Raw genomic sequence first — 13,325 nt, forward strand, 5'->3', positions numbered from 1 at the left:
GGGGCGGGGCCTGGGGCGGGTCCCTGCGGGGGGGGCGGGGCTCGGAGCGGCACCGCCGCGGGGCCGGCGCGGGAGCGGCTGAGGTAAAAGCGCTGGGGGGGGGGGGGTGGAGGGAGCGCCCCCGGGGGTCCCCTCAGGGCCCCCCCCGCCCCGCCCAGCCCCCGTTACCCCGGGGTCGCTCCCGCCGGTGACCCCCAGCCCGGCCCCCCCGGGTCCCCCCCCCACACCCCGGGCTGCCCCCGAGACCCCCCCCGCCGCCTCCCAGTGCCCCCATCGGGACCTCCAGGACCCTCCCCTCAGCCCCCTCCTGTTGCCCCCATCCCTCCCCTTCTCACCCCCGGCCCCCCCCAAGTTGCCCCGCTCCCTCCTCAGCCCTCCCCTGTTGCCCCCCCCAGCCTGCCCCCCTCCCACCCCAGCCCTCTCCCCTCGCCCCCAGCCCTCCCGTTATCCCCCCGGTCACCCCCAGCCCCCCCGGGCTCCCCCAGCCCCCCCGGTCACCCCCAGCCCCGCCATGTCCCCACTCTGCCCGCAGCACTCCCGGACTTCAGCGGCTGCTCCCCAGCAGCCCCAGCCCGCTTCGTCCCGGGCCCCCAGCACCCGAGGTCAGCCGGAGGGACCCCGAGCTGGCACCGGTACGTCACGGCTCTAAAACCGGCATCGACACCGGCATCGGCATGGGTACGTCCCGGCGGCACGGTGCCTGTGCCCCCCTGCTTCTCCCCCAGCTGTGCGATGGGCTCAGCACCAGGCGGGGGGCCTGGCCTCGGCCCTCTGGAAGCTCAGCCCCGTGTACAGAATTAATAGTGACTTTTTTTTTTTTTTGGCATCTCTACCAAGAAAACGCTCAAAACAAGTCACCCGTCATTACAAAGCTGACACGTTTCCTACCGCCTGGCTCCTAGTCCCTGGGGGATTGATTAGCGACCTTTACCCGCCGGTGTCGGGCTGACCCCGGCAGTCAGCTGCACAAGTGAACGTCCTCAGGTCCCTCTGGGGCTCGTCCCCATCCAACCTTTGTGCTCACCTAGGAGCGCACGCAGCAATTTGCTTTCTCTTTCTTCCTTTAACGCAGCGTTGGAGGGTTTTGCTGTCCCTTTAGCGTGGCCTCACCTCCGCCTGTCGTGCTGGGAGGGCAGGGCAGAGGCAGGCTGACAGCCTGGTTGTCAGCGTTAATGTAGAAATTCCCCAATTTCCACACATACTTTCAGCCATCTTTTCAGCATTATGTTAACTTTCTGCCATGAATAGTCTCCGTTGCCTTTCGTTTTCGTTACATCTGTAGTTTCTATTCCACATGCTCAAATCAAGCATGTGCAGATGCTGGTGCACACTTCCTGCATTTAAAGAAAAACCTCAGATATATTTATTTTTAAAATGCTTGACTTGCTCTTGGTAATAATTTAATAATTTCTACCACAGGAAGGACCTGTGACAGTTGATCTGGGGCTTGACCCCCTGCTTTAGGACATAGAAATGCCTGCAAATCAGGATAAATGTTTAAGAAAATCATACTTGAAAAGAGAGGCCAGCCATTGCCATTATATAATCAGCTGGCAAAGGACCTAGCTGAAAAAACAAGGAGGTTGAGCGTGCTTTATTTCTTACTGTTGAAAACAATAGGGCAGGATGAGGCTCTAATAATAATTTATCTCAGGGCTGTCCGGCTGACAAACTGCAAGGCAATCCCATCCTGCTGCCAGTGCTCTGAGATGCCTTTTTGTGCAGCCGTGCCCGCCCGGCCACTCCTGCTTCAGAGCCCCATGAGGTGGCAGGGACACGACGAGGCTTCAGCCTGAAGCTTTGTCGAGCAGGCAGTGCCATAAACACACGCAGCGCTCTGCGCTGTGCCCGGTGCATACAGTCTGCCCACGTAACGGCGAGAAAAGTGACTTGATTACCCTGAAAAAGCTTTAAACATCAAGGAAGATGAAAGGAGATGAGAGGAATTCAGGACAGACCTTGACAGAGCTGAGAAAGAGAGTTTAGCGGACAAAATTTACAAAGCGGTTTTATCGTAAGGTGAGTTTGGCAGGGGCTGTACCCGCGGAAGGGCAGGAGCAGGGCACAGCCCAGCTCTGATCCCCAGGCCGTTCGGGTGTGCCAGCCCGCGGCTGTACGCAGGGTAAGAAGTCTGCCTGGCCACAGCTCTGACAGCTCCTGCAGCAACCGCACTGCTCTGCACACCTGACCACATGAAAACGGTGCTAATTTGTGCCCAGGCCGTAGCTGCAGGCTGTGACGGGACGGGCTGTGATTCCCGGTCCTGACCGACGGAGGCTGGTCGGCAGCAGGGAGCAGACACTGCTGGTGAGCATGGACACACTTCTGCGTGGGGAGAGCAACACCCAGGGGGCACATCAGGAGCAGCTGCTCTGCTTTACTAACCTCACCTTAGCCCAGGTTAATTTACCTGTCTACGTGTGCAACTACTCCAACGGGCAGAGAATCTGCTTTGCGTCACTTACCCCTACCAGTCCACATGGTGCTGGTACCCCAAGCTGCCCAGCACCCAAATATTGCAAACAGCTGTGCAAGCTCACAGATATCGCCAGCTGTCAGGAACGCAGCGCAGTCTCTCATCTCCGACGACTTCTCTGGCGTGTGAAAATGGCAGCATGTGAAGAGAAGGCGGCAGCTGTGGGGTCTCTGTTTAAATGCAGGTTGCATGCTGCCGTGCTTCAGCACCCATCCTGCCACATACTTAGCGCAGCACCAGCATCACGTCAGGATGCCCATTCACAATGAAACAGGAAGACTCCACGCTCTGTCCCCTTCCTCGCGAAAAAAGTGATGTAGGCATTGGTTTTTGTTGCATTGGAACAGCTGCATTCTATTTTGTTCCTGAAAGCTTCTCATTTCAAGTTAAATCCTTCTATAGAAAGGTCCTGTGAATGCAAAAGTCCTCAACGCCCATTTTCCCGCATTGCTACCATCCCGCCATGCACATGCTTCATTTTTTAAACCACTTGGAGCATAGAAAAAACTTCTTGAGTCAGGCCAAAAGTCCATCTAATCCAGTGTCCTGTCCGTGGCAATGACTAATAGAAGGTGCTAAGAAAGAGAATAAACAATATAGAGTAAAATGTTTAGAAGTAACATCTTGATTATTTTCCTTTCTATCTCAAAGATTTAGGAAAAAAATGAAGCGAACAGAGAACTTCAGGAAGATGACTTTGGATTACTCTTGAGGTGACATTTCTTTTGACGTCCTTATTCACAGGTGTGTGGCACGTTGGCTGGTTGGTTGGTTTCAGGCAAATCTATTAGCTCAGAAATAAAGCTAAGGCTATTAACATTTAAATATTAAAGGAAGATTAAAATCCAAGCATCAGACTGACTGCTTGAAGTTTTGAATTACATGCCCAAGCACATAACATCTGTAACAGAGAATGCTGTGCAAAATACACATTTCTCTTTCATACAAATTCCCAATTCATTCATATGAGAAATGTGATTGTGTACCTATATTGATTACTGCTCTTATTGCATTACAGTCTTAAAATAAAAATCAACATGAGAAGGCAAATGTCATGTTGTTTTTTGTCTAAAAATGAAAGTTCAAGGGTCAGAAAGCAAGGAACTGTATCACTCCATTCTTAGTAACTACATCTTTTGTTTATCTGTTCCCTAACATCTTCCTGACAAGCAGCAGAACCTTTAATTTTATGTAATTACGCATCTTTTCAAGGGTTTGAATCACTAATTTTCTAGGCTTAAAAGAAGCACAAACACAGGACAGCGACCAGTTTCTGGTAAATGAGCAATGTTCGTTATGCATTGTTACGCATTGTCTGATGAATCTATTGAACTGGCCTCCTGCAAGCTCACCTAGACATGCTTGCTAGAGAAGGTCAGCAAAAGATAGGCCCCGGAAAGATGTGCTTGTGAACAAATAGCAGCTGTGTGCAGTACAGCCGCAGCTTGCCTCAAAAAAAAGTAATTTTCAGTAAACTTTTTTATTCGATTCCTCACAGCGTTCAGAGGTTAGAAGTCAGCTCTGAAATGTGGTGGTTCCAGCAAGGACTCTCGTTCTTGCCTGCGTCTTTGGTTGTTTGGTCAGCTGCATCTTTTGTGTTTTCATACATCACCGCCATCGTCCTACACCACGTTGACCCTCTGGTGCCCTACATCAGGTTAGTAATGGGCACACAATGCCCTGATAACTCTGTCACAGTTATTGAGTTCGCCTCTCACGCCTCTGAATTCTTCCCCAACTCCAAACTTTAAACACCAGTTCTTACCCAACAGCTCCAGTTCTAAAATTGCATACAAATTACTAAACAAATTCGTAACTCTATTCAAAGCTGTCTGTCTATCTAACCTGTCCTTTAAGTTGTGGTTCTGTGAATGTATCCTTAAAATGATGATGAACAAGAAATCTGGGGGTGCGTCTCCAACCATGTTTGGAGAACAGCGTCTTGCTCTCTCCAGGCTTGGTTTTGTCAGTAAAGCTGTACTGTAATCTACAATGCCAACTGCATACCATCAAGGCTGTACCTATGGCCTTAATTTTGGTCTTTCAGATTTCCAGGTTCTTCATTTCCCAGTTTTAATACTCTTTATTCACCTTTTATTGTGGAATCAAGATCAGAATAAAAGGAATGGCTATACCAAGCATGTTAATTCCTTGTTCTAAGGCTAGCAGTTTTCACCATGCTTATTTCTAGAGCTCTAGAAACGAGCACAGTATTGTTTGAGTAATGAAAACAGTGAAAAATAGCTGGGAGGGTTTTTACAAACCTTTCTTATGGTTTCTTCATAGACTGAAATAAGTAAAGTTGTGTTGCAAGTATTTTTAATATAGATATGTATCACTCCATTTATCTCTTACAGTGATACAGGGACAATACCTCCAGAAAGATGCTTGTTTGGGATCATGTTAAATATTTCGGCTTTCTTGGGTGAGTATAGGAAAGCTGTCCATGGCAAACTGCATGCAGTTCTGGGATGCACAGCATTTGAAATGGTTTCCTTATTCGGATCATTAAAACAGCCCATAATTCTCATCAAAAGCTAAATTTTAAGCAATTAATCCTAGTTCTCTTAAGTAATTCAGAGAAAAGTATATTGCAGGGATTTACCCACAAAGCCAGCATGACAATTGCAGATTCCAGAAGGCCAAAAATACATTTAAAAAAGACAAATAAAGAAACTGGTATGAGAAATAGAAATGCAGAGTTAAGGCAGTCATCTTACTTGTGCTGCAGTTACGAAGAGGGGAAAAAACTGTATGTTTTTCAAGTGAAAGAGATAAGGCCTTTTCCAACCTTAATGATTCTGTGATTCTAAGAAAAATCTAATAAGTTATTTCAGTTTTGGCTTCCAAATTCTCAGCTGTCCTATTCCTAAGACAGGTTTTGTATTTTAAATAGATGCTACTGTCACTCAGCATCTTCCCAGTTTAAACAAAACAGTTTACTTGACAGCTTAAAATCTTAAACACATTTGTGTTCTTCATTTGCAGGTGTGGCTACCATGTATGTCCGTTATAAGCAAGTTTATGCTTTGAATCCAGAAAAATCCAAGATCATCAAGCTTAATAAGATCGGCCTGACACTAGGACTGATGAGCTGTTTTGGACTTTGTATTATTGCAAATTTCCAGGTTTGTGCTTTGCTTGCAATGTTTTGAACCTGTCCAGAGTTCTGTGTTTGTTTGTTTACTGAGATACCTGGTAAAACTGGGAGTTTATTAAAGGCAAAACTTTTGAGGGAAAACTTTTTTTTTTTTTTTTTAAATCAAATTCCCTACAGAGAACTGTTAATAGTTTGGAATTTCTTTACATATTTCTTATTTGTTTTATCCACTGGAATTTGTGAGCAGCTATTCACAAAATTCCAAACCATTTAAAAGCAAAAAAACAGAAGTTTTGCAAGAAGCAAACTCATCTTGCATCTCCTTGTAGGAGATCTGAAAGCTTTAACTCCAGATGAGAAGACCACAACTGTATCATATTTTAATATGGGAGAATCAAGCGTCAAATAGTCAAAAACTTAGAACTAGAAGTAAAGCCAGAAAAAACACCCAACCCCACAAGAAGTCCAGCTCTAAAAAAATCTTCCCTCCCAGGTATCTTTTCCTGCAAAACCTGTGCAATTGTTGAAAACACTGCAATGTCAACCAGCTTTTGAATTTCTCCCAGTATCTCTATTTTTTTCCTCAATACATTTTTTTCCTTGTTTTTTCAAAACCCGGTATTCTCACATATCACACCATCAGCAGGACTAGATTCAGCATCGCTGGATCTTACGCAAGAGGGTTGTCTACTTGCCAGCCTCATCGTATTAATTACGAGCTGGATTTTTCAGGGGTCTGTAGTAGTGCCTTTAGCCACTAGAGGCTGCAGTGGCTCCTTGGTCTCCTGCTGGATTAGGGCCAAGGAAAAGCGAAACAGAAAAGCTCCAGGAAATCTCTACCTTTTTTCTCTCATCTCCTTTCCCCATAGCACAGCTCTCCCAGTTTTTTCAGCAGCCCATGTCTTAGAAACCTCAGTATGGTGACTTTTGGTTTTTTTTGGAGGCCTCGGTCTATTTATTTTTTAGAACCCTAGCCAGACTCACTGGCCACAGCCCCTACCAACATAACCACCGAGCAAGAGCCTCCAGGTTGTGTCTGGCTGCATGATTGCCTTCCACCACTGGTCAGGAGAGGTTATATCTACGTTTTGTAGGTAATCAAAATGTAGAAAGTGAATGTTCCTTTATTATATAGTTTCTGTGAGACTTAATCTTGAGCAAGAAAAAAGTGGAAATGATGTACCTGCATATCCAAGTGATGCTGAGGATTGTCTGGAGGCCATCCCAGAAGCAAAAGGAGCTAAGCCCCATGAAGTCCACCAGTTACTGACGACAACTGAATTTGAAAATGTGCAAAGGTGCTCAAAGGGAACAGCCATCAGGCAGAGCTCCAGACAGCTTTCACTGGTTGGGAGTAAAAGTGATGGCACGAGGCACACCCTCAGAGGGGCTTTGATTTATGGTGTTCAGCCAGTGCTATGGCTCAGTTCTAGCTGTGGCTACTGATTTCCTCTCACATAGGAGAAAGATTTCTCTCTGCTGACACCTTACTGAGCAGCACCGGACGCACACCTTTACAACTTGGCTATTCAGATGCAAATTGCCATCTCTGTTATACTGCTGTGGATGCAGCAGTTAAATTTCATTTAATTAATCAGCACACAAAGATTGTGAGGAAAGGGTGATTCCAATTCCTGATCTTAATAGCTGTTCAGTAAAATACATAGACAGTCTCATTCATTAGGGCATAAAAGATTACCTGCACAGCTGGATTGCAGAGAGGCTGCCAATGCGGTGTACAATTGACAAGATGCTTTTTATTTGCTGTGTTTGGCTACTGTGCTCAGTCAGGGATAAGAGGAAAGGACTGAGCATGACGTAGTTTGTAATAACATAAATTTCGAGTTCGATTGTTTTTCTTGGTATAGCTTCTAGATTTAGTGCTTATTATTTGACAGTTGATTCTCCTAACGTGTTTATTACTGTTTGATTCAACCTTGTTCCCTCTGAGTATTCTAAGATTCTAATTTGACAAACAAGGCTTGTTCAAACTGGAGTCGTTCAGAGAAGTGCTAAACCTCATTATTTTTAACTTCATTTGGGGGACTAGAATTGTGCGTCATGTTTGTCCTATATTGCATTATCCTTCATAGATGCAGAAATTCCTGGGATAGAAACGTTCAGCAGGTAGCCTGTTGTCACTCTTGCTGCCTTCCCAGCTGCAGGGATTCCGCCACCCAGTTTCTGTATTATCACCCAGTGTGGTAGTGAGGGCAGCTTTTATGAATTCCTGTAGTTAAGATATAGCTGTGGTCTCTAATTTAGCCCCAAGAACTTTCCAAAAAAACAGCAATTCAGAGAGCTGGCAGGTGCTGGCTTCCAGCTAACTCTGAGATTTCCAAGAAAATCCACATGCTGACACAGTCCTGAACTCTTTAGCTTGGGATATGAGAAGATAATTGAGCAGGTAGAGTGTCAAACGTTTACAGAAGAAAATATTCCCCAAGTTTAAAATGAAACCAGGTTCTATACAAGCAGTGTTTTCGTTCCCTAGAAATGTATTCTGTACTACGTACACGTGGTTGGAGCCTGCCTGACGTTTGGAGTTGGAGCCATTTACATGCTGGTTCAGACCATCCTATCCTACCTGATGCAGCCAGAAATTCACAGCAAAGACATCTTTTGGATCCGGCTCACCGTGTTACTCTGGTGCAGCTCAAGCATTGCAAGCAGTATCCTTTTGCTGCAGAATGCAGCAACATTAATTTAGCCTGCCGATATGACAGAGCGTGCCACAGAAGGTCTGTCATCGTTAGACGCACAGCTTGTATCATGGTATTCATGTTCAGTTTTGCAACCTGGGAACTTTAGGAAAAAGGGAGCCATCAGGTTAAGCCTGCTAGCAAGTCACAAGCCAATAAAAAAGGCAAGAGTAGTTATCATCCCCTCTCCTCTCCCTTCCTCCTACACCTAAGACTGAAAATCTCAAAATGAGAATTTATCACAAAGAGGCCTGACTGTAGACTGTGATTGCTAGGGAGAAAGGGAAGTGTACGTAAGAGACTGACGGTTTTAATGGGGGAAAAAAAAAGCCAGGTAAGAAATGAAAGTGTCTGCTCCCTGGTGACAGCAGTGCTGCAGCAAGTTTTGTAGTTGGATGTACCTAGAACAGAGAAGTACCAAATGTAGAAGAAAGCAACACTAGTAACCCAGCTGTGTGCAGCAGTAGTGCACCATGCCAGCTGGCATGCAGAGCACGTTTAAAGTGCTGGCATTTATCAGAGCAACAACGCCGGAGCACACTGCCAAGGTGGAGTCAGAAGAGCCATTTGACCTCTGATCTCCTCCCCTGCCCATCCTGGAGTTCTAAAAACAAGTTTCTGACACATTCCTTACAAGCTTCCCTTGGCTCTGGAACCCATCCTTCCCCTTAACTTTGAATTCTGGGTGCTGGAAGCAGCAATGGGTTTTACAGAAACCCAGGCAAACCCATCCAGAAAGAGAGGCCTTTTCCTGTCCAGAGTCATTTACCACTCAGTAAACAACCCCAGCAGTTCCTCTGCTCACCTTGATGGACCTAAACATTGTGTTTTGAAGATCATGACTCAGTTGTGTCAAACAGGACTACAACACTTAAAGCATTAGGATTTACATTCCAAAGACATGAGTCCAAAATCATTACCTTAATGCTGTCCCTTCTGCAGTTGAATCAAGGCCACCTATTTAATCCCCACAATTTTACTTATTTCTAGGCTGACAGCCAAAACTAACACTAAGCCATATGCCCATTTCCCACTGAAAAACTATCTCACTGATCACTGAGTTCCCATTCCCACAGCAAGATGATATAATCTGGGCACAGGCTGGTTATCCATAAAGAGGTGAGAAGGAGGAGGCTGGATACAGAGTAAGGAAGTCATCTGTGAAACTTCAGAGAATTGCAGTCCATAACAGAAATTGTTGGTGCCACAGAAGAACAGTACTTTTGACTTTGAACAGTTGAGAGACAAATACAATTGGAGAAGACTAAAATGGAACAATATGAACTGATTCAAGTTAAGAGCGTTTTACAGATGCCGAAAAATCCACAAGCCCAAAATCTTTAGAGGTTTTTAAATCAGTATGGTCTAACCAAGATTAGAGGGAAGTGAAGACAGCTGTAAAAATAACGATACGTACATACATTTTTATGTGGAAGGGGAATAAAAGGGAAATGGTTAGAGTAGTTCCTAAGTAATGTAATGATGTAATAAGGGAAGGATAGTAAGAAGTCTAGGGCCATAGTGAAATGGTTGTTTGGTTATTTCTGGTACTGAATGACAGAAAGAAATCTAAAAATGCTTCTTATCCAGTGCTGGAGTGAGACAGAATTGTCAACACAGAACAAGCAAAACAGTTAATTACCTGCTCTGTAACCAGTGGAGGACAGGAGCCAGATATTTTGTATCACAACCATTAAATTCTTTTCATTGCAGCAGTAACTCAGGCAGAAAACTAACAGCTACTAAAGCTGCACATTTTAATTAGCAGTGAGCTGGGTATCCTGCATTCAGATCAGTAACAGAGCTCCCTTGACTATTCACATCAATGTTTTAAATAGGCTTTGAAAGTCTGAGCGTTCAAAGATGTTTGTGCCAGTAAGGTCAGCCTTGTTCACCGCCAAAAATAATCTTGCACATCAGGAGGCTTTTGGTGTTTAATCTCGTTAAGGATTGAAGAAGTTAATAATTATGTGAAAACCATATCTTTTGTAACTTAATGTTCTAATTTTCACTTGTAAAGGCAGTAGCACTGGTGTAGCATGCTTTCCCTCTGTAAGGTACTGAAAAAGCATTATCTTATTACCCTAGAAATACCCCAGCTCTCCAATGAAACGAGGAATCATTATCATGTAGCATTTCTCCTTGGCTGCTGCACCAGACCAGTTATCGAACCCTGAGTGGGCTGAGAGGGAAACAGGAATGCTCATAGCCTCCTCCTTGGCACTGCTGCAAACAGTACAGTGTTCTGGCCTGTAACCCACGCACCAGGGGTTCAAGGTGGTTGAGAAGCTGAAAAGCAATCAAAGAAAGGGAGGCACACACTATTAGCCTGGAAACTACCCCTGCAAACCTGAAAGTGCTAAGCATGGTTCACATAACACAGAAATTTTATGTTAGATCAAGGAGGTATTACAAGGTGCAGTATACAGAAAGCAGGGATGATTGATGTAGCTTAGAATTAATCTTTTCGTGTGACATTAATCCAAATCAACTGTTGGAACAACCTACAAGTTGAAGAGAATGACGTGAAGCTGTTAACATCACCATTACTATTTGTTATGCTGAGGAGACCTTGTGGAAAACACACAGAGATCTCCTTACAAACTCAGCTTGAAACAACCCAGAGCCAAGTGTGACATTTCCAGGTTGCTCAATGTTTGTCTTGAATCTTCCTTAACATATTTTTTCAGTGTTTGTTTCCTCACTTGTCTTGTATAGCGGCCTGTACGGAACAAATCTAGTGCAAAAGTTGCACTGGGACCCAGAGGAAAAAGTGAGTGGAAAAAGAAAACAAAACACAACAGAGCAAAAAAATACGTATGTTTGTCACAGGGTAAATTACTTATCTGGGAATTTATTGCAGTTGTAGATAGCTAGGTGCTTTCAGAACATGTACTTGGGATGGGAGAGGACAAGGGAGCCTTAGCAGCTGAGCCAGCGTGCAGCTACTTGCTGAAGTGCTGTCCTGAGCAAAGCAGTTGCAGCTTCAAGCATCACTTTAAATTAATCTCATTGATGGATGGTAATTAACTGCTTCAAGTGGTTGTCAGGATAACCGCCTATCTGGTCTGCACTGATCAGAAGTTCCCAGTCACCGTTACAGGTAACTGTAAGCAATGAACCGTGCTAGCTGGTCGCTGTGAAGCAGAGTTCCTAACTGCTGCTAGGTGGGTATCTGGTGGGGTACGGTGGAGAAAAAGGCCAAAAGATACAGATGCTAGAGATGCCAGTGAAGTGCAAGTGCTGCGCATTAAGGGACGCCAAGTGGCACGGAGAACAGGGGCCAGGGCACGTAGGTCTCAGTGGCTCTGCCTCCATCCCTGGCCCTGCCCTTCCTTCTCCAGTCACTGCAGGAGGCACGGGAGGTTGCTGGAGAAAATATCATGCAGGCTGCTTTTGGAGGGCTTTTCCTCCCTCCCTCTCTTTAAAGCACAAAGAGTATCCCCGGGGTCTGTTCACATCCAGGGAGACCCTCGAACTTTTTGGAAGATGAGATTACTTTTAAAGGGATTTTGTTGCTGGTCACATCAAGCTTTTATTGAGCCTTCATTTTTTGCAAGGTGGATATGCATTTCCCAGTGGGGTGATCTCAGGTGTGTGGAGCTGGTGTTTTCCTGTTTATCCTTGTGCTTCTACCGACTGAGCAGTTCATTCTGAGGGACTCCAGATACTCTTAAGAAATTTTGTTTTATGAATAGAATAGTTGTGGACGCAGGATGTCATATGTGCGAGCTGTCTTTGTGCCATTACAGAGTCAAGAGGACTTTCTAATACTGACTTTTTCCCCCTCTCCCTCACTGTTATACAGGGCTACACAGCTCACATCCTCAGTACCGTCTCAGAGTGGTCACTAGCATTCTCCTTCCTCAGCTTTTTCCTCACCTACATTCGTGACTTTCAGGTAAAATGAATGTTAACATTAAGCGCTCTGCTTCTCCAAGCTCTAAATAGCCTGACGTGGTGCAAGGTGGGCTGTGTTCACCTGCTTCTGAGCTAACCAGTACGTGTCAGTTGTTGAGGCTGGAAGAGCCACAGCATGAACAGCATTAAATGGTCCTTTCGTCCTCGGTAGGATCTACTCCCACTGTGTTAACACACAGATCCCAGCCCAGACTAGCTGTACCCAGCTTCACTTGCAGGATCTGTCCCAGTCACGGGGGAGGTTTGCTATAGGCTTGCAAGGCAAACTGCGGAGTCAGTCCAGGAGGACAGTATGGGAGCCGGGTTAGTAGTTCTAGAGCTGATCTGCGTTTTGTTGTTTCATCCGACTATTGAAACTGTCCATGCTGAGCAAATGACAAGCCTGCTAAGTTGTGGTTTCTTTCTTTTTTCCTGTATAGAAAATTTCCCTGCGTGCAGTTGTTAGCTTGCATGGACGAACCCTCTATAACACACCACAGAGCTTTGTGGCTGATGAACAGACACTGCTGATAGCAGGGAGCATCTAATGAAGGTGAAGAGAACATGTTCTCAGCATAACTCAGGAATTTAGTAGCAATAACAGTTCGCACTTATTTTATATAAAAAAAAAAATTATGAAGTGATTGTATTCTACTTGACATGAAGGGCTTTGCTATTAACCCACACAGCAATGCAAATGTTATCAGTATTGTAAACAAGCCTGTAACATTTCTACACATGCCAATGTCATGAAAGAATTAAATGAAGGTTATTAAAAGACTCACGCGTCCTCATCACTTCCGTTACACCCAACAGAGAGGCAGCACAGAACTCGCCTCCCTCAGCCCCTTGCCCTGTTCTCTCCAGTGTTCCTCGGGCCAAGTCCTTTGGGAAGCACGGAGCCCCCAGCCCTGCCTAGAGCTGGGCTCCAGCCCCAACCTTCTGTACCTACAGCTCCCCCACTGGGGCCGCTGGAGCTGACCCATGACCAGCACGCTGCACCAGAGCCACCCTTGAGGAACGTCCTCTTGGCACCACAGGTGGACGGGAAACAGCCAGTAGCAAGAGCTTCCCCTCTTGCTACAAGCTACCTAGCAGCCGTTTGAGCTGATGGACAGGTTTGTTCAAGGGTTCACGTGCAGAGCCA

General features: G+C 45.6%; 1 protein-coding gene across 5 annotated transcripts; it reads left to right on the forward strand.

Moving 5' to 3' along the window:
- Positions 1-14: 14 nt before the first annotated feature.
- DRAM2 (DNA damage regulated autophagy modulator 2) lies at positions 15-12,958 on the forward strand. 5 transcript variants are annotated; one of them, XM_035569131.2, is made up of 10 exons: positions 15-83; positions 533-678; positions 3,128-3,220; positions 3,975-4,133; positions 4,834-4,901; positions 5,465-5,604; positions 8,071-8,248; positions 10,969-11,051; positions 12,087-12,179; positions 12,619-12,958. In XM_035569131.2, exons 4-10 carry the CDS (start codon positions 4,003-4,005, stop codon positions 12,724-12,726), a joined length of 801 nt encoding a protein of 266 aa, XP_035425024.1. In that variant the 5' UTR covers positions 15-83; positions 533-678; positions 3,128-3,220; positions 3,975-4,002; the 3' UTR covers positions 12,727-12,958. The 5 variants fall into 5 exon arrangements, with proteins under 5 accessions (XP_035425024.1, XP_035425028.1, XP_035425025.1 ...); XM_035569135.2 differs by having other exon boundaries at positions 3,128-3,189; XM_035569132.2 differs by having other exon boundaries at positions 533-632.
- The last annotated feature ends 367 nt before the right edge of the window (positions 12,959-13,325 follow it).

Source organism: Cygnus atratus, chromosome 24 (genome assembly GCF_013377495.2).
Source record: "Cygnus atratus isolate AKBS03 ecotype Queensland, Australia chromosome 24, CAtr_DNAZoo_HiC_assembly, whole genome shotgun sequence".
Classification (NCBI taxonomy): Eukaryota; Metazoa; Chordata; class Aves; order Anseriformes; family Anatidae; genus Cygnus; species Cygnus atratus.